The sequence below is a fragment of the Oncorhynchus mykiss genome, chromosome 2 (assembly GCF_013265735.2).
Source record: "Oncorhynchus mykiss isolate Arlee chromosome 2, USDA_OmykA_1.1, whole genome shotgun sequence".
In the NCBI taxonomy this organism is placed as follows: domain Eukaryota; kingdom Metazoa; phylum Chordata; class Actinopteri; order Salmoniformes; family Salmonidae; genus Oncorhynchus; species Oncorhynchus mykiss.
This window is the reverse complement of record NC_048566.1, coordinates 82408427-82435145: the sequence shown is the minus strand read 5'-3', so window position 1 is coordinate 82435145 and position 26719 is coordinate 82408427. Positions and strand designations below refer to the sequence as shown.

Sequence of the window (26719 nt, the reverse complement as noted above, 5' to 3'; positions counted from 1 at the left end):
TGCTGTGAATTAAGAGGACTCTTATGTAAACTCAGCAGAAAGAGAAACGTCCTCTCACTGTCAACTGTGATTATTTTCAGCAAACTTAACATGTGTAAATATTTGTGAGAACATAAGATTCAACAACTGAGAGATAAACTGAACAAGTTCCAAAGACATGTGACTAACAGAAATTGAATAATGTGTACCTGAACAAAGGGGTGTGTCAAAATCAAAAGTAACAGTCAGTATCTGGTCTGGCCACCAGCTGCGTTAAGTACTGCAGTGCATCTCCTCATAGACTGCACCAGATTTGCCAGTTCTTGCTGTGAGATGTTACCCCACTCTTCTACCAAGGCACCTGCAAGTTCCCAAACATTTCTGGGGAGATAGAGTACAGGCCTCGGTATAACGCTCATTCCTTCGACGATAACCGCGAATCCGACCATCACCCCTGGTGAGACAAAACCGCGACTCGTCAGTGAAGAGCACTTTTTGCCAGTCCCTTCTGGTCCAGCGACGGTGGGTTTGTGCCCATAGGCGACGTTGTTGCCAGTGATGTCTGGTGAGGACCTGCCTTACAACAGGCCTACAAGCCCTCAGTCCAGCCTATTGCAGACAGTCTGAGCACTGATGGAGGGATTGTGCGTTCCTGGTGTAACTCGGGCAGTTGTTGTTGCCATCCTGTACCTGTCCCGCGGGTGTGATGTTCGGATGTACCGATCCTGTGCAGGTGTTGTTATACGTGGTCTGCCACCGGGAGGACGATCTTCCTGTAGCGCTGTCTTAGGCGTCTCACAGTACAGACATTGCAATTTATTGCCCTGGCCACATCTGCAGTCCTCATGACTCCTTGTAGCATGCCTAAGGCACGTTCCCGCAGATGAGCAGGGACCCTGGGCATCATTATTTTGTTGTTTTTCAGAGTCAGTAGAAAGGTCTCTTTAGTGTCCTAAGTTTTCATAACTGTGACCTTAATTGCCCACCGTCTCTGTAAGCTGTTAGTCTTAACGACCGTTCCACAGGTGAATGTTCATTAATTGTTTATGGTTCATTGAACAAGCATGGGAAACAGTGTTTAACCCCTTTACAATGAAGATCTGTGAAGTTATTTGGATTTTTACGAATTATCCTTGAAAGACAGGGTCCTTTTTAAAGGGACGTTTCTTTTTTTGCTGATTTTATTTTGAAAGATAAGTCGTTGAGGATTATAATAAATACTGCTTTGATGTCATACAAACAAGCCAAACAGCAGATGTCCAAATTTGCTCTTCACATATCCATATCAATAACTCATGTCATATCAAATTGTTTTCTCACATGCTTCGTAAACAACAGGTGTAGACTAACAGTGAAATGCTTACGGTCATATACAGTGTCAATGTTTATGGTCACATATGTTTGATGTACAGAACATACCTTGGGTTGTTCTGAACAGAATGAGCCTGTGTTTGTCTATTGTGAAGAAAATTTGCTGCGGAACACACACCTGAATGCACTCCATCACTTCTTTCTATGCTCATCAAAATGACCATCTGTTTCTCTGAATAGGCTTTCACACGGCAGTTCAAACACTGTAAGATCATATTTTAGAACTTAGCTAGTCATGTTGGCAATAGAACAAGATGCCGACCTGACCTAGATTGAACATGATGCTCATATTGTTATTTATAATGGGACGTTTTTTTGGATTGCGTAAACAAAAGCAGTAATTGTGTAATGGCGGGGATGCAGGATTGTGCCAAACAAAACAACTATTTTGTATTGTGCACACTTTGAAGAGGTGTGTGGCTACTTGGAGAGACCAGTTAGTCCTCTCACTCAAACCCTTTTTTTTGCCTTATGTTGCACGGTGCACCTACCCCACATTTTTCATGAATATTCTTATCATGTTACTGAATGTATCCAGATTATTTTCAGATTTCATTATCAACAAATCAGACAAAAAGTACAGTAAATGTAAAATGCACCTAAAATCAACAGGGTAATGTTTGGATTGTCTTGTCAGGTTAATTGTTGTCCTCAACTTTGGTTTAATAATTTCCCTATCATCTCCAAACTGTTCCCTTTCAATTGCTACCATGCATATGCTTTTAATATTTATTCTGTAAGAAACATTTCAATCTAGCCCTCCCTATCCCTATAGTCAAATTCTCACATTGTTCAGGGTTAAGAACAGAGGCTTTGTCCAAACGTGTGAAAGCTGAGCGCTGAGCCAGGTCTTCAGTACAAGAGATTAAAGATACCGGTACATGGTGTTTATTCTCACCAATGATGAATATCAAGATGTTATGTACTGTAAACTAAAGATGGTGAAAGGTTATCCTCTAATAATGGAAACCATCTCAAATGGACTCCTTTGGACATTAGTTCCTAAATTGAAATGTGGTCTATCTGACAAATTGCAAGAAATGTAGGCAAACTAGTGAAGCCAAGATCTGGTTCTCGGTTTCAAGATTACTGTAGGTGTAACCTGGGCTGACTGTCTAAACTCAATGTTGCCAGATTGAATTGAAAACTGCCCAAACTGGCAACACTGTGTGTAGTTTATATTGAATAAGTTATTATTTCCTTCTCTTCTCCCCAGATGACAGAGCAGAGGAAGAATAAACAGATGATGGGCTTCCTGGGGCCTGCTGGGGTCAACAACCACCACATCCCAGCACACTGAGGGGCCTGGGTCCCCCTGCTAACAGAGAACTGCTGGAGGTACACAAAGGGGCCACACACACAATGTGCATACAGTACACACACGCACCCACACAATAGTATCCGATTTATGGGGCCAGCAGCCACTGGCCTACAAGCATAATTTACTCAAACAGTGCTTTGTATTCAAAGCAAACAGTGCCTTGTATTCAAAGCAAACAGTGCCTTGTTCTTAGACAGTGTACTGACTCCTCACCCAGCATCACCCTCTCACATAGAACAGTACAGTGATGTCTGCCTTTATGACAACACAAGCTGCCTAGTCATTCTGATCATCCCATGTCAGTTTTGCTGCTCTATGAGTGAGCCTCTGACTGAGATGCCAGGCATGCCACACATTGGCCAGTGTCACTATTGCAGTCTCCTGCAGACTGGAGGTCAAGGGAAAGGGTTAAAGGTTAAAGTACAGTGGTCCTGTGGGCAGCCACGCTCTACCTTCTGTATTCTCAGTGTACTGTGTCTGAGACTAAGATGAAGACAGACTGGGCTATACGCAGGTCAGGTACATTGGGTTGGTTGGTGTTGTTCAGTTCTCTTTGGACTTGAAAGGGGCTGCTCCTTGTATTACTGATAGGCCCTCTTTGGAAAGGGTGTACGTGTAACTTTAAGGTTAAGTATTTTCTTCCTAGCCTGGTCTCAGATCTGTTTGTGTGGTCTTGCCAACTCCTACAACAATGATAATAGGAGTTGGCAATAGCACACAAACAGATGTGGGACCAGGTTATTCTCTTTAGATATGTTTTAATATGACCTGTTAACTTGTGAACGTAACTGGAGTATTACATTTTTTATACATTGGAATTAGAAATGGAACATTGATCACTTTACCGCCTGGCTGCCTTGGGGGGTAACATTGATCAACTTACCGCCTGGCTGCCTTGGGGGGTAACATTGATCACCTTACCGCCTGGCTGCCTTGGGGGGTAACATTGATCACTTTACCGCCTGGCTGCCTTGGGGGGTAACATTGATCAACTTACCGCCTGGCTGCCTTGGGGGGTAACATTGATCACCTTACCGCCTGGCTGCCTTGGGGGGTAACATTGATCACCTTACCGCCTGGCTGCCTTGGGGGGTAACATTGATCACCTTACCGCCTGGCTGCCTTGGGGGGTAACATTGATCACCTTACCGCCTGGCTGCCTTGGGGGGTAACATTGATCACCTTACCGCCTGGCTGCCTTGGGGGGTAACATTGCTTTGTCATCTCAATCATTATGACTGTGATAGTCAATGTTCTCAATATCCTGCACTTTTAAAAAATGTTAACTGGAGAAACGGATTTGCATACGACGTTACTTTGCCTTTTGTTTTACACTTTACTTGAACTCGCTGCCATAATGCTTCATACCAGTTTTATTAACATGTCATAAAGCTTCATAGCATATGTCAGGTCTCCAGGATATACTATGCCAATGTTATGACACATATATTTACATGTATTGTGGTATTTAGCCTTATGCTATGAAGCTTCACGGCATGTTTACGACGAGTTCAGGTAAAGTGTTGTCTCCTTTTCTCTCAGAGAAGTGTCCTCCGTGATAATACAATCCCTGAACAGCATTATGACTTTCTTTTCATATTGTACATAGTCTATAAATAACCGAATGAAAAGAAAATGTATGTGACGATGATCTGATTATCTGTACGGAATTTACTTGAAATGCCTTGAGTCTTAAATCCTATATTGGTACAGAATGTAGTCAGGAGGACTGATTTGAAAATCATGTGCTTGTGTCCAATACAGTAGATAGTCTTAGTAACTCACTCATGTTGATAGAGATGTTTGATCATACTGTAATTGTGGTGTGGCACCCTGTTTCCTATGTAGTGCCTTACTTTTGACCAGGACCCAGAGGGCTCAAGTAGGTGCTTCTGGGCCCTGGTCAAAGGTAGGGCAATAGATGGAGAATAGATTGCTATTTGGGACATAGGCATCAACTCATCTCATACTGTAATGGTCATTCTCTATGGTTCGTTAGGGGTTCAAGCAGTGAAGCTGTGAGAAGCCCTATTGTATTTGTTGCCGTTCATTATTATACATCTTCTTCCGCCAAGGAAAATGAATACGCACATTCCTGTAAGGCCTAAGAAGGTGTAATTTGGTGTGATGGTAAAGGCCCATGGGCCCCACACCCTCTCAAGCAATGCCATGTCAATTGGCCTCATGGTGGCGTTATAACAAGCGATTGAAGATGCAAACTTTGAAAGGTCATGTCCCTTACCCCGTTTGAGCTAGAGTCATGAAATGTGGTACATAGGTGCCTCTCCTCACAAGGAACACATTTGCTTCAATGACGCATAAGGTTTTCCATGATGGATTTTCCACCATTTCCAATTCTTTGATAAACATTTAAAACGCTACTCATCTGGCATCGAATGACCGATCTGCATGAAACGTGATACATGGTATCTATGTACCAAGTTCTCTCAAAGCAATATTTTCCAGGATAGCAACTCAAACAACATGGCAGCTACTGACCAATAAACATTTAAGTGGGTGTGACCTGGCACATAAATGCATATCAATCAGACACAGATATGTGTATTGTACCAACTTCATACACATGTTCCAAACACTGTCAAAACTCAACATATGCAAGCACATTTAGATCAACCACAAAGTGGCACTGTCAGGGGCACTTGATTATACCTCTTGATCTGTTTGACTCAGTGATGAAATTTGGCACACGCTCAGGGATCTGGGTGTAGCTAACTTGTAGAGTATGGTTAGGTTTCCTGTAAAAACAATCATGCAAGCTCATTGGCTTATAGTGGCCATGTTGTTTGAGCTAGAGTCTTGGAAAATATTGTGTTTAAAGACGTTCATAGTTGCTATATACCAAATTTGTTGCCAATTGGTCAAGTGATTTTCTGTTGTCGTTTTTAACTCTTGTAACTCAGTCACATGGAATTCAATTTAATATCTGTGTATAAAATGTGTATGTCTGTAAAAGTTTTTATCTTCCACAATCACATGACAGTATGAGAGTATGTGTGCACTTCAGAGGGGAATGCCCTTTGACACTTTTCTGTCAACAGATAGTGTGTTTTATGTTGATCAGATGCTATATTGTAATAAATCTATGATAAGATGAGACTGGATGTTTCTGCCTTGAGTTGATCACTGTCTCTGTGTATTTAGTCAGCTGTCTTGGGGATGAATAATTGTTGTTTTGGGGTTGAAATTCATGTTTGTCCTACTGTTGTGGGCCACCTACACACCCACACACACACGGATCATGACCCCAGAACGGGACCTTTAGCCCCCCTAACAGCACCACTGACTCAGTGGCATTACAGTGTCGCGATCCACCTCATGGTCAGATCCTGCGGTTCGCTGCAATTGATCAACGCTCACAGTAAACATCATGCTTTAATTAGCCCTGATCACACTGCAACTATTCTGCTTCTTCCGTCTAATTAACTGGATAAGAAAAGCTAGTTAACACACATTAGATGCCTGATGTTGACTTTGGGTCAGCAGGAATACAGTCGACCAAAATAACCTGTAAAATAAATAATACACCTACTGAGCTATATGGTATGCTAAATAAACAGGACAGGGCTCACGTTCAGAAAGGCCCGGTTAGGTTTTGTTAGTGTTGACTCTGGCGGGGCTGTGTTGGCTCATGCCGCCTCTGTGAGACAGCTGTTAAAATGAGCTGCACGTGGTGTCATAATAACCCACAGCTGTCACTGAGCAAGGCAGGAAGGGGAAAGTCCAGCATATCTGAAATGCTCCGACTATGAGGTGAGGGGAAGGAGGGAAGGGAGGGAGGGAGTGATGGGGCTTGCCACCCCTGAATCTGTCTACTGTATGGCACAGTCATAAACATCCACTGCTTTGTTTTTTATTTTATTTCAATGATGTGAGCAACTGGGGACAATTTCAGTCATACATTCTCAAAAATATTGCTCATACAATTAGAATGGTAGGGCAGATACCACCATAGTTAATGTACTGTTTTGTACCTGCTTCTGTTGGGCTTGTCCTGCCAGTGGACTACTGTATTGTACAGTAGCTAGAACTGTAGTGTGTAAGGTGCGGCTCCGGTCTTCCCACTGTCTAGTGCTGCTCATAGTCTGAGAACATACTGATGTAATGTTATGAGTAACCACTTCCAGGTCAATGTCTCTTACTGTACACTTGTGATTCTGAGGAACTAGCTGGAATGACTCTTAGAATTCTTAGTCTCTCATATGACTATGACTGGGTTCACTAGTAGTGGATTGAGCCAGGTACACTGTATTTCCGTTGTCCGTTCTACAGTGAACATTCTACATGTTTTGTGCATGAGAACAACACGATGTGTGCACGCGAGCTTAGACACAATTGGACACCGGCCATCTTTGAGTCTCTTGACACTGGCAGTCCCCGCCCAAAGTCACATGTTGTTCTGTCAGGGTGAACTCGAACCCACCCAATATTAGTAGGACAATAAACAGGACATAATGCCATAAACCCCTCTGGGACTCAGCCACACTAATGTTTGGATGTTGGGTTTATTGAATGGTTGTTGGAAGCATTTGTTTTAGATGTTCCAGTGTGACAAACAAAGGTGTTTTTGTGTTGCAGTGTGACAAACAAAGGTGTTTTTGTGTTGCAGTGTGACAAAAGAAAAACAAGTATTTTCAAATAATGTTGACGTGTTCTTTTGACAGTTTCAGTTATGCCAGGTGCATGTGGCCATTACTGAAGTGAAGCGTCTCAATAACAGAAGTGTATCACACATTGGTGATTTAGCTTGTTTTCATTTCATTTTAGAGTTACTTGAAAGTGTTCTGCTCCCACTGTAAGTGAAGGTTGATCCAATAAAGTAATTGATCACCTCATTGATCTCCTACAGTCATTTTCCCTCTCAAGGCTCTGAAGATATTCACAGGACACCAGATCAGATATGTTTTTACCCTTCACAGAACTATGACCATTTCAAGCAGGTGTTTGTGTTTTCAGAGGAAGAAAAACTAATTTTGTGGGAGGGAAAGGACTCTTTACTGCCAGTTGTATAAATACACTTCCCTCGTGATAGGCTGCATGTTACTTCCTGTGTCATGCTGTGGGGATGATGAGGCTGTATGGTCACATGGTAGATCATACACCCTCAGGCCAATCAGAAACACCACAAACATCAGGGCTGTTTTCATTGGGGCACACCCCTTGTTGTCCCTCCCATTTTAAGTATTTTCTTCATCTGTTTGGTGTCTAATGAACAAGGCCCAGGCCTTCTAATGCCATTTAACTTTCTCACTTAATCTGATAACATGCTGCTGAAGTGTATTTTTGCAGTCCAAAATGTGTGGTGGTGTCATGCTTTTCCCTTGGGGGGGGGGGGGGGGTATGGTGAGAGACACAGATCAATTATCCCTTCCAGGAATGGAATGAAAAGACTCCAGCTCAGATAGTTATTATGCTTCCCTCGAAAGCTGTCTGTTGTCTTCAGTGATAGCTAGGTGGGATACTGTAGCTCTAAGGCAAACCGCATTCATTCATATATTTTTAATCAACAGTATTTCAGAATTGGATTAAACGGTAGAAGTAGGATAGCATGTGACATACATAATAAAACTGATTCAAGGACTTAAGTCAACACCATTTATTGAAAGTAAATGTGAATATAAGCTAAAAAGCATAAAAAATGGACATTGGCAGTCGTTTTTTCCTTAATGTACATGTGCATGACTTAAAAGCTCACCACCTAAATCCCCAGTAATAAGGTATCTATTGAAGATGAAACAGATTTCTCAGTTTTCAAACCCTTCTCTTCATGTAGTATGTACAAAGAGTTGACCATAGTATCTGCATTGTACAGTAAATACCATATTACCACCCACCACTAGTTAACGCTAATGCATCACGTTTCTCTTTCTCATTCTGCTCTTGTCTCCGGTTGTGTCGTGTGATTTATGAATCACAAAAGTTGTTTTTTTACATAAGGCAAATCTCTCACCTTGAGAGAACTAATTTTGCATACTGTCTTCATTAATGAAGGGAGTGGGACACTCTCCTGCTGAATTAGCCAATGAGCCATGTAAACATAATTTCCCTCTGCGGATGGCACGGTCCAGCTGTCCATCCAAGTACCCCTTTGGTAGTTTGGTGTCTTTTCTTCATCTATTAGAAATATCTCATGTAGCATTGGCAACTACAAGTACAAAGTTATCCACACAGTATATAAAAGTCGTTCAAAAAGCCATTATAGAAAACGTCAACGACCCCAACATGTTAATATGATTGAGAACAACCTAAACACACACTTATGCACACACCAAAAGGTTTTGTGTAAGATTCTGATTGGCTGATCTCTCAATACTCTACCCTCAATAGTGGCATCATCATGGGCTAACTCCTCATCATGACATCGTCATGGGCCTCTTCTTCCTACAACTCCTATCAGACCTTCTACCAGTGCTGTAAGGAGGGCGAGCCCATCTGCAGCACCACGAAGAACACTTGATGGTGGTGCTTCCACATGACGAAGGCCCCCAAGGCACATACTACAGTTTCAGGGTGCCAGTGACCTATCCGCAGTTGCTGACCTCAGTGTAGGGGAAGGTCCTGGGAATAGGGTCGTGGGGGTTCAGGGTGCACACGCAGTCGACGCCCACCTCCAGGCAGCTGAAGCCGTTGGTCTGGGCGTAGTGGTGGCCAAAGAAGGCCATGACCAGGGATGAGAGGACCAGGCCCATGGCGCACAGGATAAAGTACAGCAGCTGGAGGGGGAGAGGAGAAGAGGTGAGCTAGTTTAGTATAGCATAGAATATCTAAGCATAGTGGGGATTCCAGGACCGGGGATACATTTTTAGAGGGAGGTCATTATTAATCCTGAAGGACAACAGCAGGGTCATGTTCTGCAGGCATGCAATGAAATTACTTGAAATAGAGGACAGACTACGAATGACAACACTGTTTCAAAGCATTTCCCCTGTTGGAGCCTATTAAACATGACTCTAGTTGTCTATACTAAGACAACTGGAGTTTTATGTCTTTACGCTACTTACTGTAATACATTTAAATGACTGAATGACAGCAAAAAAATCTAATGGAATCTGATCTTTTTACTTCTGATTTATGTGGAATTCAAAAGTCAAAAGATTAGATACCATGTGTTTTTTTTTTGTTTTTTTTTACTGTTTACACATTAGGGAAAATATTAGATGGGTATCAGATATGCAAATAAATGGCAAAATATCTGAATTGGGCTGCCTGTGTAAAAGTCACACCAATCAGTAATTGAATGTGTTACAGTAAGCTGAGTGAAGACATACAACTCCAGTTGTCTTTTCCCTTATGTGTAAACAGCAGGAAAACACATGGAATATGTTCTTCTGACTTTCGATTTATACCACCTCTATATGTGGATCTGAATCCTGAAACAAACCTGATGATTCATATGCGACGCTCTGATCATTATTTTGCTTTGCTCATGACCTACCGTTTCCATGACAACCACCCCAATATTTACAGGAACAGTGACTAAAAATGAGCATTCCATCCGTGTGCTACTTCAGATGCTACATCAGTGTGAATGCGCAAATTTGATGTGGGTCACATGTAAAAGTGTAGACAGAAAATAAATTGGGATATGGAGAACATCATCTGATTTTGATTTTTAGGGTGGCTGTGTAAACACAGCCTTAGTGAACAAGGTATGCCCACTCTCTAGCCATATCCAAATAGGTTTGTCTGCTAACAATTATCTCCTCGCACAGCGGCCAATAAATACCTGCAGGTCTTGGCTATCGGCCAGAGGTAGAACCTGACCCTGAGAGACGTAGCAGGGCTGTCTTAAAGGGGCACTTCACCACTTTATAACCTCGTTCATTATGTCCAGCAGAACCATACCAGTGTGTATATATTTTAAAACGGCAATATTTTACATGTCGAAAAGATACAAAGAAAATGACCCCCTTTGATGTTATTGGGAGTTATTTTCAAAATAATTGCGTTATTTTCACACAAAACGTTCCAGTTGGAAGTATCCCTTTAATGGAGGACTGACTGCTGAAAGTAGTGTCTATGTGAGAATCCCCTGCAGCTCCCATCCACTGTACCTTTATCCACATGTTGTGTGGGTATGTACACATTATGTAAATGATGTCTAAAAATACAGCTTGATAATGTGTGAGAGGGGCTTTGCGTGGTTTATGTAATTGGAGTGTACAATCCCAATAACACTAGCCCTTCATCTAAATCCACAGGTTACGTAACATAGCCCTGATTCGCTCAGTATTTGTTTTCCGGTACACGCCGCTTATAGCGTTATGTCATGTTTGATGCTTGCTTAATTTGAAATGGTGTTTATGTTTATTTAAAACAACTGTGAAATATGGAGAATTAAAGTACATCATGAGATGTATTGTATTGTACTGTGCTGAACCAAAGTGTGCTAGAAGCACTTCACAAAGCCTTTTCTATAGCTGTACTCACGTGTTATGTTAGGCTAGGAACTTTAGGAAGACGTGAAGAAGGCGAAAATGGCGACAATCTTTTGTTGCATACATTTACACCACGGAATGTAGATTGTATTACTTTTTTTAATGTATTGTTCAGTTTCTACACATTATAGGACTACTTCTACATACATTTTGAGTGGAGGAAGTCCATCTGTGAAAATTTTATATTTGGACGATGCTCCCCATTCTGGCATCTCTGAACTGCCTCCCAGTCTCACTCAGAACTGAATTCAAAACCCTTCTGCTGACATTCCAGTCCATCCATGGCAATGCCCCGCCATAAGAAGTGTTAACATGCTGCATGCACTGAGGTGTCTGTATAAACTACTAGCACACAGCTTGGACACCCATGCATACCCCACAAGACATGCCACCAAAGGTCTCTTCACAATCCCCAAATTAAGAACAGACTATGGGAGGGTACAGGACTACATAGAGCCATGGCTACATGGAACTTTATTCCACATCAGGTAACTGATGCAAGCAGTAGAATCCCATTTTAAACATACACCTTATGGAACAGCAGGGACTGTGAAGAGACACATAAACATGATAAGACATGCACTCTACACACACGTACACATGTATGTTGTATTGTAGATATGTGATAGTAGAGTAGTGGCCTGAGGGAACACAATGTGTTCATGTAAAATGTTTAATTGTTTAGAACTGCCTTAATGTTGCTAGACCCCAGGAAGAGTAGCTGCTGCCTTGGCAGGAACTAACGGGGATCCTTAATAAACTCCAGGAAGAGTAGCTGCTGCCTTGGCAGGAACTAACGGGGATCCTTAATAAACCCCAGGAAGAGTAGCTGCTGCCTTGGCAGGAACTAACGGGGATCCTTAATAAACCCCAGGAAGAGTAGCTGCTGCCTTGGCAGGAACTAACGGGGATCCTTAATAAACCCCAGGAAGAGTAGCTGCTGCCTTGGCAGGAACTAACGGGGATCCTTAATAAACCCCAGGAAGAGTAGCTGCTGCCTTGGCAGGAACTAACGGGGATCCTTAATAAACCCCAGGAAGAGTAGCTGCCTCCTTGGCAGGAACTAACGGGGATCCTTAATAAACTCCAGCAAGAGTAGCTGCTGCCTTGGCAGGAACTAACGGGGATCCTTAATAAACTCCAGGAAGAGTAGCTGCTGCCTTGGCAGGAACTAACGGGGATCCTTAATAAACCCCAGGAAGAGTAGCTGCTGCCTTGGCAGGAACTAACAGGGATCCTTAATAAACTCCAGGAAGAGTAGCTGCTGCCTTGGCAGGAACTAACGGGGATCCTTAATAAACCCCAGGAAGAGTAGCTGCTGCCTTGGCAGGAACTAACGGGGATCCTTAATAAACCCCAGGAAGAGTAGCTGCTGCCTTGGCAGGAACTAACAGGGATCCTTAATAAACTCCAGGAAGAGTAGCTGCTGCCTTGGCAGGAACTAACGGGGATCCTTAATAAACCCCAGGAAGAGTAGCTGCTGCCTTGGCAGGAACTAACGGGGATCCTTAATAAAAACTCCAGCAAGAGTAGCTGCTGCCTTGGCAGGAACTAACGGGGATCCTTAATAAACCCCAGGAAGAGTAGCTGCTGCCTTGGCAGGAACTAACGGGGATCCTTAATAAACTCCAGGAAGAGTAGCTGCTGCCTTGGCAGGAACTAACGGGGATCCTTAATAAACCCCAGGAAGAGTAGCTGCTGCCTTGGCAGGAACTAACGGGGATCCTTAATAATTACAAATACCTCAAATAACTGCTGCTATCCCATAATCTCACCGCAACCTCAGATTGCATGATATAGCCTACTCCTCCACATCTCCAGGAACAAGCTCTGCTCCATGGGGGATTGGGCTTTCTGCTCGACCGCCCCCGCGCCTCTGAAATGCTCTCCTGGAATAACAACTAGAATAACATAGAACACAGCGGAAAATGTATTTAGTGAGGGTCATTCTCTAAATTATATGCTTTGCAAAATATACTTGTATACTTTAAGTTAATCATTCTTTAATGTTTGCTTTCAAAATACAAAGACTGCTTTAAGGGAAGGGAAAGGGAAAGGGGGAAATCGAGTCAGTTGTACAACTGAATGCATTCAACTGAAATGTGTCTTCTGCATTTAACCCAACCCCTCAATCAGAGAGGTGCGGAGGGCTGCCTTAAACAACAGCCACGTCTTCGGCGCCCGGGGAACAGTGGGTTAATAGCCTTGCTCAGTGGCAAGACATAAGAGGTCATGCATGCTCATGAAAGTCTTACATTGCATTATTATGCATTATTCCTGCATGCTTTAAGTAAATAGTTACCAGTACATGATCACTGCTTTTTTATTTTCTGAATGGCATATGTGTTATTGGGAAACTGAATTTATTTGGATCTGATCAACACCAAGTGTTGCCATGGTGCTCTAAGCCACACACACGCAAACCTCTTATCTTATTTGCTGCTGAGAGGGGCCTCTTCAACCCTCTTCAAGCTGTTCATCCCAAGTTCACTATTAATATTCTGCACTTTCAGCATCAGCTTGTCAGCTGATAACATTCTTACTGCTATGGCAAAACAGTTTTCCTCCTCTCTTGCAATGACACACACCCTCTCTCAGAGCATATTAGAGTCTTGTGACTAACATGCAGCCTCTAATTGAATTATTTTAAGAGGTGAGGAATCAGAATTCTCTTGAAGGATCTTGGTGAACTCAGTGTTTTTCACCGGGCCGTAGAACTCAGAATGGATGTTCCCTGTGTGTACTAAGACTTCCGATTGCACACATCTGTACACACTGTAATTAGGCTATATGGGAAGCTGAGAGAAAACAACATGTTTTTCTTCTGTACAGAGATGCAACTGTGAAGTATCTCACGTGGACAACGTGATTTTGTTAAAGAAATGCTAATGTTCACCTCTAGAAAGTCAATGCTATAGAGAGTAGAGAAAAACACATAGTCAGACCCCTGTGTTATCATTAGTAGGCCTCTATAGCCTTGGGGCTGAAAGCGTTCATTATTGTAGTTTCTATAGAGTAAACTATGATTTGTAGCATGAGAATATTCCAAATTCAATATAGAAATGCTGTATCTTATGTAACTTGTATTACTCCTAAGCAGAACTTCAGTGGAAATCCTGACGACATGTTGATACAATGTTGCAACATAAGGTAAAGTGTTACCGTCTATTGTTTTCAGTATTATTTGCTTTATTTATCTGAAGACATTAGCTAACTGTAGGATTGAGGTAATGAGGCTAAGAGCCATAACGCTGACTGCCATTCTAGACTTGTTGTTTTCTCTGCAAGCCAAGTACTTTTACTTTTACAAGGCCAAAGTCTTGCCATGATTACAGTTGGGGGAAAGTTTGAAACTTGTTACAGCCCTTTAAGCCAGTATACTGCTTCTACGAGATAGATCTAATCAACAGTCAGCGAGTGAGGGAGCAAATGTGAAAATAACATCAAGCTAATTGCTAGTAGTCAAAATGTTTACATTTAGAATGTCACCCAATGTGTTCAATGAGACTGAGGGGAACTTTCCCTTTTAAACACTGAGATTCTAACAGCTATAGAAAAGGCAGTAAAGCATGATAACCCTAATTTTGACTTTAGATGGAGATCATGTAAGGTGACGTGTGAATAGAGAGATGAGACTAGACTGATAAGGAGGCGTTCACTGAATGTGTACATGCAGTCAGGGTAAGGTGGAAATACAACAGGGACAAAGTGACAAGTCTATGCAGAAGGACATGCGGCGTACAAACTGAAGAGGTAGCAATTAGTAATGTACAAGAGGGCCATGCAAATGTGTTGAGACATATGGAGATGAGGAGATATGTACATATGTCTGTGTGCTAGAGTCATACAGATGTGTTTATATACATCATTAGGCCATGCATGCAGTGAAGGTAGAAGAGAAGTCAATTTGGCTTCATTCCAGGGGATGAGGCGGTACAACCAGTGTCCATGCATCTATTGTAGGTGAAGTGCATGGGAGGCACAGTAGTTAGAGGATCTGGACAGGTGTCCATGACATACAGTCAAGCAGTGAGGTGAGGCTGGACAGAGGCAGCAACAGTAGTGGCCAAACTGAGTGTCTATGCATGTAGATACACAAGGTTGCATTGACAGTGGTAGACCTGATCACCGACGACGATGAGACAGCCTATAGGGAGGTCAGAGATCTGGCAGTGTGGTGCCAGGACAACAACCTCTCCCTCAACGTCAGGCGCTGATCGTGAACTACAGGAAAAGGAGGGCCGAGCAGGCCCCTCTCCACATCGACAGGGCTGTAGTGGAGCGGCTCTAGAGCTTTACGTTCCTCTGTGTCCACATCACTAAGGATCTATCATGGTCCACACACACCAACATACGACAACGCCTCTTTCCCCTCAGCAGGCTGAAAAGATTTGGCATGGGCCCTCAGATCCTCAAAATGTTCTACAGCTGCACAATTGAGAGCATATTGACTGGCTGCATCACCTCTTGGTATGGCAACTGCTTGGCACCCGACCGACCACAAGGCGTTACAGAGGGTAATGTTGGCGGCCCAGTACATCACTGAGGTCGAGTTCCCTGCCATCCAGAACTTCTACACCGGGCGGTGTCAGAAAACAGCCCTAAAAATGTTCAGACTCGAGCCATCCAAGTCATAGACTGTTCTCTCTGCTACCGCATGGCAAGCAATACCGATGCACCAAGTCTGGAACAACAGGACCCTGAACAGCTTCTACACCAAGCCATAATCTTACTAAATAGTTTGTTTACCAAATAACTGCCCGGACGATCTGCATTGACCTTTTTTGCACTAACGTTTTTGACTCATCACATACACTGCTGCTACTGTTTATTATATATCCTATTGCCTAGTTACTTTATTCCTAGTTATATGTACATATCGACCTCAATTACCTCGTACCCCTGCACATCAACTAGGTACTAGTCACCCCATAGATATATCCAAGTCATTGTTACTAATTGCGTATTTATTATGAAGTGTCATTACTTTTCTATTATTTATTTATCTCTTCATTGTTGGGAAGGGCCCGTAAGCAAGCATTTCACTGGTAGTCTATACCTGCTGTTTACAAAGTGTGTGACAAATTAAATTTGATTTGATTTGTTAGACGATGAGGATGAGGATCCATGCAGTCATGTAGTGAGGTCAGATGGACATGGGGACCAGAGAAAGATAAGGTAAATGCCCATGCAGCTACTACAGTGGCACTATGCCATATTGAGTGAACATGCATACAGACGGACGAGGCAGGTCCATGCTTACAAGGATGCCAGCCAAGTGTGGGGTCTCCCTGGCCAGGAGCGAGGGGCTGATTGTGACCATGGGGAAGGCCACGGCTGTGATGGCCACCCTCAGCAGCAACTGCAGCAGGGCGATGAGTAGGGGGAAGTGATAGCCACAGCACTTGTGGGAGTTCTCGGGCGCTGGGCCTCCATTCTCGGCCTTCACCTCTTTCTTCTCCTCTGATGGGGGGTGCTCCTCTGCTCTTCTCTCTTCCTCCGGATCCCTTCTTCCCTTCTCCCATTCTTCACCTTCTGTCAGGGAGATGCGACAAGCACCACTTCTTCAGCTTCACGGGAGGTGGTTTTCTCTCTTTTCTTTCCCGTTCATTTGTTTGTCAGTCTCTTACCGTCGTGCTGTCTGTTGGGTGTGCTGCCTGCCGCGCCCCGCGTTCCCTTCCTCTTCCTGCTCAGGGTTCCTCTCAGCATAAGCCCAGCTCTGCTGCTAGGCTATTTGGAACCAGAGAAGACTCTGAACTAACATTTAGAGCAGATTCCTGGAGCTGCTCTGGCGCCACTTAGCAGAGCAGCAGCACATTGAAGGAAAATAAGAGGGGGGGGAGAGACCAAGGGGGACTCCAACACATGACCAGAAGCACTGATGTGATCAGACATCAGTTACATAGAAAATAAAACAAAATCATGTTTGCTGTAATCGGAAATAGAAAGCAATTAGCAGTTAGGGGTTAAAGAAAGATTGGCACAGAAAAGTCAGCCACGTCATTCTCCAATGAGAGCGATTGGATCACTGTTGTCAACACCGTTACACGCACAGTTGGGCCAAGTGGTGGAAGCAAAAGTCACATGATTTACTAGAAGAAGTAATGTGATCAGGAGACATGTGAGGGCATTACTGTAGCTCTGATTCTCTATTAAAATGATCAAAACGTGGATTAATTAGTCCAATTACAGTTCAGTCTCAGGGGTATAAGGAATGTTGGGGTGTTTTATTCCAAATAAATAGCAATGCCAAAGTAATGGAATTAGTCATTACATTATTATATGGATTCAGAGCAACATTTAAAATAAAAGTAAATAATTAAATGCACAACCTCTAAATTGTCAGATCTTTCATAACCTTACTTATGAATAGATTTTACAAGTCCTTATCTGTCTTGAGACAAGCATTTTTTTGAACATTTAGTTTATTTAATTTAATTTATATTGACAGAGGGGCACGAAAAAAACAAGGAAGTCACATTATCCCATCCACCCTCCCCCCATACACACTCAGTCATGAAATTAAACAAACAAAAGAGAAAAGAGCAGGATGCTAATCCTTTACCGTTATTCCCTCCCTCCCTCAGACCGTGCCCCCCCCCCCCCCCCCCCCACACACACAAATTCAATAAGGTACAGAAGAACCGCAAGAAAGTTCAGTAGCCCCTCCCACCCCTCCCCCACAGGACCACTAAACTCAAAGGCCCCTCCCACAAAACATCCACTGAATTTTTCAAATAGTTTTTGCTGAGGCCTATTTTTTTTCCATTAATCGCAGCCCAATATATTATTTTATATTCATCCAATGTCTGCCATGTTTTTGGATGGTGTGATGACATCGCTGCTCCCTGTGCACACTGACTGCTAGTGTGCATGTGAAGTTGGGCCATGTAAACCGGATGCAACCTGGAGGCGGCCCATTTTATACCTCAATGCTTTTGCCACGTGGCTCTGTTTATTACGATTCTGAGACAGTCAAAATATCGACTTTGATACTGTTAGACAATGTTGTATGTATGATTGAAGAAATCAAAGTATATTTTAGTATTAAGCATCTTGTTGTCCTGAGGTGTAATGGATCATGATGAATGGATATCAAAATTGTCAAGCAAATTGATGTTCAGTGACCATACCAATAATGTCTGCTAATGTGGGTTGTCTGCTAAAATGGCAAATGGTCAAATGCATGAAACATTGTTAATATTAAGACACGATCACTGAAAGTAAATAATTAGAAAGATTAAGTAAACGTAATGTTTAATAAGAGTTTGGAATCAATATAATTGAATTGGATCTAAGCCATGTTTTTATGTTGGACTTAATATATTAGTGTTTGTGAAACACAAAAAGTTAAATATATTATGCATAAAAATACCTCATACTGGAAATATTCAAAAGTTTATATTTGCCTAATATTTGCCTAATCTGTTAAAAGTAGAACTAGCACAATATTTTATTTTCAGTGAATATGCTCTCAGACGTTAAGCAGCAAGCAAGCCTGCAGGACTCCTCTGCTCTCTCCAGGGGTTCCTAGTGTTGGTACACTGGTTCTACACTAGTCGAACAGGGAGGTTGGCAAGTGGTGTGGTGTGAGACTGACAGTCCCCTGCATGCCTGTCACCATATTGCTATTGGCCACCTGAGTGTAGCATATGGCTTCATCTGTCACAACAACCACTCTGCAGCATGATCTGTAGTACTGGTAATGAGAACCAATATTATTAGGGCCAGACATCATGTGACAGGGCCAGGAAAAACTCTCGGCCCTAAAGCCTATTAATGGAGTCCTCTATTTTTATCTGGTCAGGTTACATGGTAACCTGGAAATATCCTATGGCCCTCAGTATTATCACAGCAAATAATTTCAATCTGCTTTGACTGACCTTCATGTCTTAAAGTAATGATGGACTCTTTGCTTATTTGAGCTGGTCTTACCATAATATGGACTTGGTCTTTTGCCAAATAGGGCTATCTTCTGTATACCACACCTGCCTTGTCACAACACAACTGATTGGCTCAAACGCATTAAGATGGAAAGAAATTCCACAAATGAACTTTTAACAAGGCACACCTGTTAATTGAAATGCATTCCAGGTGACTACCTCATGAAGCTGGTTGAGAGAATGCCAAGAGTGTGCAAAACTGTCATCAAGGCAAACGGTGGCTACTTTGAAGAATCTAAAATGTAAAATATATTTGATTTTTTAAACACTTTGTTGGTTACTACAGGATTCCATATGTGTTATTTCATAGTTTGATATCTTCACTACTATCCTACAATGTAGAAAATAGTAAAATAAAGAAAAACCCTTGAATGAGGTAGATGTGTCCAAATTTTTGAATGGTACTATACATACATACATACATACAGTTGAAGTCGGAAGTTTGCATACACTTAGGTTGGAGTCATTAAAACTAGTTTTTCAACCACGCCACACATTTTTCCAACAATTGTTTACAGACAGATTATTTCACTTATAATTCACTGTGTCACAATTCCAGTGGGTCAGAAGTTCACATACACTAAATTGACTGTGCCTTTAAACAGCTTGGGAAATTCCAGAAATTGATGTCATGGCTTTAGAAGCATCTGATAGGCTAAGTGACATAATTTGAGTCAATTGGAGGTGTACCTGTGGATGTATTTCAAGGCCTACCTTTAAACTCAGTGCCTCTTTGCTTGACATCAAAAGAAATCAGACAAATCAGACTTTTGACTGGTACTGTAAGTATTCACACCCATGAGTCAATACTTTGTAGAAGCACCTTTGGTGGCAATAACAGCTTTGAGTAGTCTTGGGTATGTCTGTATGAGCTTTGCACATCTGGATTTGGGGCTTTTCTCTTATTCTGCCTTGCAGATTTTCTCAAGCTCTGTTAAATTAGATGGGGAACAGCAATCTTCAAGTCTTTCCACAGATTTTCAATGGGATTCAAGTCTGGGTTTTGGCTGGCCCATTCAAGCACATTCTTGTTCTGAAGCTATTCGACTGTTGCTTTTGCAATATGTTTGGGATTAGTGTCCTGTTGGAATGTAAATCTTCGCACCAGTCTAAGGTTGTTTGCACTCGGAAGCAGGTTCTCATCAAGGATTTGCCTGTATTTGGCTCCATTCATTGTTCCCTCTACGCTTACCAGTCTCCCAGTCCCTGCCACTGAAAAGCATTCCCATAGCATGATGCTGTTACCACCATTCTTCACAGTAGGGATGGTTTTATACGAGTGATGAGCTATGCCTGATATTCTCCAGACATAGTGCTTTGCATTCAGGCCAGAGAGCTCAATTTTATCTAATCTGATCACAGAATCTTTTGCCTTAGGCTCTCAGTCTTTCTCAGACATCATTACTCAGAGCTTTCTCAGTCATCATTATTTTGGATTCATTCATGATTATACATAATCACGGTAGCATCCACATTAATGAAGAAGTGTTCAGAAACATCTTCTATTCTTATTTACAATAAAAGGGACTCCAAAATAGCACAATACATTATTCACCATTCAGTTCCTATTGGGCAAACAAAATTAGGAAACGCAACCAAATAAAACTGCAAATGCATCCAACAAGTTTGTAGAGTCACAAGCTTGATGTAGTCATTGCATGCTAGGAATATAGGATCAAATACTAAACTTTTGACTACTTGAATACACATACTGTATAAGTGAATTTGTCCAAATACTTGACACCTTCAAAGGAGGGGACTAGATACGTAGTGCATTCATTTACATTTGCATTCATTTCTAAGCAGTATACAGATATGTATGAAAATACTGTGAGCGGTAATTTAGCAAGTTGACTTTGAAAAGGTTAAAGGAGGAGACTTGACTTCCAGGATCCAGTCAAAGTTGTAATACAGAGCTTTGGGGTACTTTATTTAACCTTTATTTAACTAGGCAAGTCAGTTAAGAACAAATGTATATTTTCAATGACGGCCTAGGAACAGTGGGACAACTGTCTTGTTTAGGGGCAGAACAACAGATTTTTATGTTGCAACCTTTCGGTTACAAGTCCAAGTCCACTAGGCTACCTGCCGCTCCAAGTGGTCATGTGAAAATACAAAAGATTATAGCATCAGAGGATAAAAAAGCCAAGGCCAATGGTATGGTGGTGTAGCATGGCTAAAAAGGCATGTCTCAAAGGGCAAATTATTCCTCAACATTATATAGTCATTTTGAATTATGTATACATGAATCGTTACAGACATTGGTTGATATGAACCTGATCAAATTTAACTGAACAGTGAGACATCTGCTACTTTGGGTACAGAGCGTGAAATTCAGCAGTTAAGCAAGTTAAAGATTGTATTTTTAGTTCCTGGGACCTACATAGATAAATAGAAAACACTGGACTTTTACTTCAGACCTTTTTAAGTTATGTGTAAGCAAGAGCAGGCTAATTAATCATATTATGATTATAAGCAAACATATATGGAATTGATTTAAAAAACACTACATCCACCAATGTTTTACTTTTGTGTGATTTCATCAGAAATGATAGCTTATGGGTTCCTTCATGTGGTGTAAAATATTACTGTTCTCAGATTTTATATTCACAGATTTTAGATGTGTATAAAAATGTGTTTTTTTGCATAACGCTATACAGTGGGGGGAAAAAGTATTTAGTCAACCACCAATTGTGCAAGTTCTCCCACTTAAAAAGATGAGAGAGGCCTGTAATTTTCATCATAGGTACACTTCAAATATGACAGACATAATGAGAAAAAAAAATCCAGAAAATAACATTGTAGGATTTTTTATTAATTTATTTGCAAATTATGGTGGAAAATAAGTATTCGGTCACCTACAAACAAGCAAGATTTCTGGCTCTCACAGTACTGTAACTACTTCTTTAAGAGGCTCCTCTGTCCTCCACTCGTTACCTGTATTAATGGCACCTGTTTGAACTTGTTATCAGTATAAAAGACTCCTGTCCACAACCTCAAACAGTCACACTCCAAACTCTACTATGGCCAAGACCAAAGAGCTGTCAAAGGACACCAGAAACAAAATTGTAAACCTACACCAGGCTGGGAAGACTGAATCTGCAATAGGTAAGCAGCTTGGTTTGAAGAAATCAACTGTGGGAGCAATTATTAGGAAATGGAAGACATACAAGACCACTGATAATCTCCCTCGATCTGGGGCTTCACGCAAGATCTCACCCCGTGGGGTCAAAATGATCACAAGAACGGTGAGCAAAAATCCCAGAACCACACGGGGGGACCTAGTGAATGACCTGCAGAGAGCTGGGACCAAAGTAACAAAGCCTACCATCAGTAACACACTACGCCGCCAGGGACTCAAATCCTGCAGTGCCAGACGTGTCCCCCTGCTTAAGCCAGTACATGTCCAGGTCCGTCTGAAGTTTGCTAGAGAGCATTTGGATGATCCAAAAGAATATTGGGAGAATGTCATATGGTCAGATGAAACCAAAATATAACTTTTTGGTAAAAACTCAACTAGTTGTCTTTGGAGGACAAAGATTGCTGAGTTGCATCCAAAGAACACCATACCTACTGTGAAGCATGGGGGTGGAAACATCATGCTTTGGGGCTGTTTTTCTGCAAAGGGACCAGGACGACTGATCCGTGTAAAGGAAAGAATGAATGGGGCCATGTATCGTGAGATTTTGAGTGAAAACCTCCTTCCATCAGCAAGGGCATTGAAGATGAAACGTGGCTGGGTCTTTCAGCATGACAATGATCCCAAACACACCGCCCGGGCAACGAAGGAGTGGCTTCGTAAGAAGCATTTCAAGGTCCTAGAGTGGCCTAGCCAGTCTCCAGATCTCAACCCCATAGAACATCTTTGGAGGGAGTTGAAAGTCTGTGTTGCCCAGCAACAGCCCCAAAACATCACTGCTCTAGAGGAGATCTGCATGGAGGAATGGGCCAAAATACCAGCAACAGTGTGTGAAAACTTACAGAAAACGTTTGACCTCTGTCATTGCCAAAAAAGGGTATATAACAAAGTATTGAGATACACTTTTGTTATTGACCAAATACTTATTTTCCACCATAATTTGCAAATAAATTCATTACAAATCCTACAATGTGATTTTCTGGATTTTTTTTCTAATTTTGTCTGTCATAGTTAAGGTGTACCTATGATGAAAATTACAGGCCTCTCTCATCTTTAAGTGGGAGAACTTGCACAATTGGTGGCTGACTAAATACTTTTTTGCCCCACTGTATATCCCTTGTTTAGCTGGAATGGAATGTTTGTATTCTGTATATTTGACTGTGATACAGTACTTTCGGAAAGTATTCAGACCCCTTTTTCCACATTTTGTTACATTACAGCCTTTTCTAAAATGGATTAAATTGTTTTTTTCCCCTCGTAAATCTACACACAATACCTCATAATGGCAAAGCAAAAACAGGTTTTTAGAAATGTTTGCAAATGTATTAAAAAGACTACTGAAATATCACATTTATATAAGTATTCAGAGCCGTTACTCAGTACTTTGTTGAAGCACCTTTCGCAGCGATTACAGCCTCGAATCTTCTTGGGTATGACACTACAAGCTTGGCACACCTGTATTTGGGAGTTTCTCCCATTCTTCTCTGCAGATCCTCTCAAGCTCTGTCAGGTTGGATGGGGAGCGTCTCCCCAGAGATGTTCAATCGGGCTCTGGCTGGACCACTCAATGACATTCAGAGACTTGTCCCGAAGCCACTCATGCGTTGTCTTGGCTGTGTGCTTAGGGTCGTTGTGTTGTTGGAAGGTGAACCTTCGCCCCAATCTGAGGTCCTGGGCGCTCTGGAGCAAGTTTTCATCAAGGATCTCTGTACTTTGCTCCATTCATCTTTCCCTCGATCTTGACTAGGCTCTCAGTCCTAGTGCGACACAAACAACAACACAGAGTTACACATGGAATAAACAAACACAGTCAAAAATACAGTAGATAAAATCCATATACAGTGTGTGCAAATGAGGTAAGATAAGGGAGGTAAGTCAATAAATAGGCCATGGTGGCAAAATAATTACAATATAGCAATTAAACACTGGAATGGTAGATGTGCAGAAGATGAATGTGCAAGTAGAGATACTGGGGTGCAAAGGAGCAAGATACATAAAAACAGTATGGGGATGAGGTAGTTGGATGGGCTATTTACAGATGGGCTATGTACAGGTGCAGTGATATGTGAGCTGCTCTGACAGCTGGTGCTTAAAGCTAGTGAGGGAGATATGTGTCTCCAGCTTCAGTGATTTTTGCAGTTCGTTTCAGTCATTGGCAGCAGAGAACTGGAAGGAAAGGTGGCCAAAGGAGGAATTGCCTTTAGGGGTGACCAGTGAGATTTACCTGCTGGAGCGTTTGCTACGGGTGGGTGCTGCTCTGGTGACCAATGAGCTGAGATAAGGCAGGGCTTTACCTAGCAAAGACTTGTAGATGACCCGGAGCCAGTGGGTTTGGCGACGAGTATGGATGGTGCCAGGTTTACGCCAGACATGATGCTTGGCATTCAGGCCATGGTCTGAGAATCCTTTAGGTGCCTTTTGGCAAACTCCAAACGGACTGTCATGTGCCTTTTACTGAGGAGTGGCTTCCGTCTGGCCCCTCTACCTTAAAGGCCTGATTGGTGGAGTTCTGCAGAGATGGTTGTCCTTCTGGAAGGAACTATGGAGCTCTGCGCCAGAGTGACCATCGGGATCTTGGTCACCTCCCTGACCAAGGCCCTTCTCCCCCGGGCGGCCAGCTCTAGGAAGAGTCTTGGTGGTTCCAAACTTCCATTTAAGAATGATGGAGGCCACTGTGTTCTTGGGGACCTACAATGCTGCAGACATTTTTTGGTACTCTTCCCCAGATCTGTGCCTCGACACAATCCTGTCTCAGAGCTCTATGGACAATTCCTTTGACCTCATGGCTTGGTTTTTGCTCTGACATGCACTGTCAACTGTGCGACCTTATATAGACGGTGTGTGCCTTTTCAAATCATGTCAAATCAATTGAATTTACCACAGGTGGACTCCGATCAAGTTGTAGAAACATCTCAAGGATGATCAATGGAAACAGGATGCACCTGAACTCAATTTTGAGTCTCATAGCAAAGGGTCTGAATTCTTATGTAAATAAGGTATTTCAGTTTTTTTGTAATACATTTGCTAAATGTTCTATACACCTGCTTTTGCTTTGTCATTATGGGGTATTATGTGTAATTTGATGAGGAAAAACATTTATTTCATCAATTTTAGAATAAGGCTGTAACGCAACAAAATGTGGAAAAAGTCTGCATCGCAGTGCTAGCTGTGCCACCAGAGACCCTGGTTTCGTGCCCAGGCTCTGTCGCAGCCGGCCGCGACCGGGAGCTCCGTGGGGCGACGCACAATTGGCCTAGCGTTGTCCGGGTTAGGGAGGCGACTCCTGTGGCGGGCCGGGCGCAGTGCACGCTAACCAAGGTGTTTCCTCCGACACATTGGTGCGGCTGGCTTCCAGGTTGGATGCGCGCTGTGTTAAGAAGCAGTGCGGTTGGGTTGTGTTTCGGAGGACGCGTGGCTTTCGACCTTCGTCTCTCCCGAGCCTGTACGGGAGTTGTAGTGATGAGACAAGATAGTAATTACTAACAATTGGATACCACGAAATTGGAGAGAAAAGGACATTTAAAAAAAAATATATATATATACATGTAATTGAACAACCCCATGCCATGATTAGATAGTGAGAAAACAAAAAATAATTTATTTAATAGATTAAACTTAATTTACCAACATTTCTGAAAATGAATATATAGCATTTTGGAATTAAACTCTTCAATGACGACCACATCCTCACATGATCTTTGTTGTCAGGCATCCGGCTGGCCACCGAAATACCCTCAAATAAATAAAACATTCTGTACAGTTGCCTCATAAAACATTTGTTCACCAATCCAAAATGGTGGAGTAAAGAGCCAAATTGAAAAGTTTTAACTTCACTGTAAAAATAAATACGTTCAGAAGTGTAGGCCTACATTATATGTGTTAACTTATGCATGTATCGCTATTGTCACCAGTGGCATATGACGCTCCCCCAAAACTGCAATATTTCCTCTCAGCCTCCATGGCAAAATGTGTTGAATAGCATGATATTAAATATAAAACTGCACTTTTTTTCTCTGCCCCAAGGCAAAATGTGTAGAATAGCATGATATTAAATATAAAACTGCACTTTTTTTCTCTGCCCCAAGGCAAAATGTGTAGAATTGCAGGAAATTAGCTTTAAAACAGCAAGATTTTCTGTTAGCAAGAATTGCAAGAAGTTCTGTTTTCCTAAACAACAAAAAACTTTATCCAAAAGAAGAAAAAAAAAGTTTGGGGCTGAGGGAGTGCATCCTACGCCACTGGTTTCAATAGCCATGCACGCATAAGTTAACACATGTATATATATATATACACTGCTCAAAAAAATAAAGGGAACACTTAAACAACACAATGTAACTTCAAGTCAATCACACTTCTGTGAAATCAAACTGTCCACTTAGGAAGCAACACTGATTGACAATAAATTTAACATGCTGTTGTGCAAATGGAATAGACAACAAGTGGAAATTATAGGCAATTAGCAAGACACCCCAATAAAGGAGTGGTTCTGCAGGTGGGGACCACAGACCAC

At 42.1% G+C, this 26719-nt stretch overlaps 1 protein-coding gene and 1 pseudogene across 2 annotated transcripts in view; one reads left to right on the top strand and one right to left on the bottom strand.

Annotated features, from left to right (window-relative positions):
- LOC110497694 (inositol 1,4,5-trisphosphate receptor type 2) overlaps nt 1-5788 on the top strand; it is a 170024-nt gene extending 164236 nt beyond the window's left edge. For both annotated transcript variants that reach the window (XM_036956593.1, XM_036956603.1), the window contains exon 57: nt 2567-5788. In XM_036956593.1, coding sequence (XP_036812488.1) covers nt 2567-2650 — 84 coding nt within the window. In that variant the 3' untranslated portion in view covers nt 2651-5788. The remainder of the gene's footprint in view (nt 1-2566) is intronic.
- Nucleotides 5789-8270: 2482 nt separating this feature from the next.
- LOC110497686 lies at nt 8271-17352 on the bottom strand (annotated as a pseudogene).
- Nucleotides 17353-26719: the final 9367 nt, after the last annotated feature.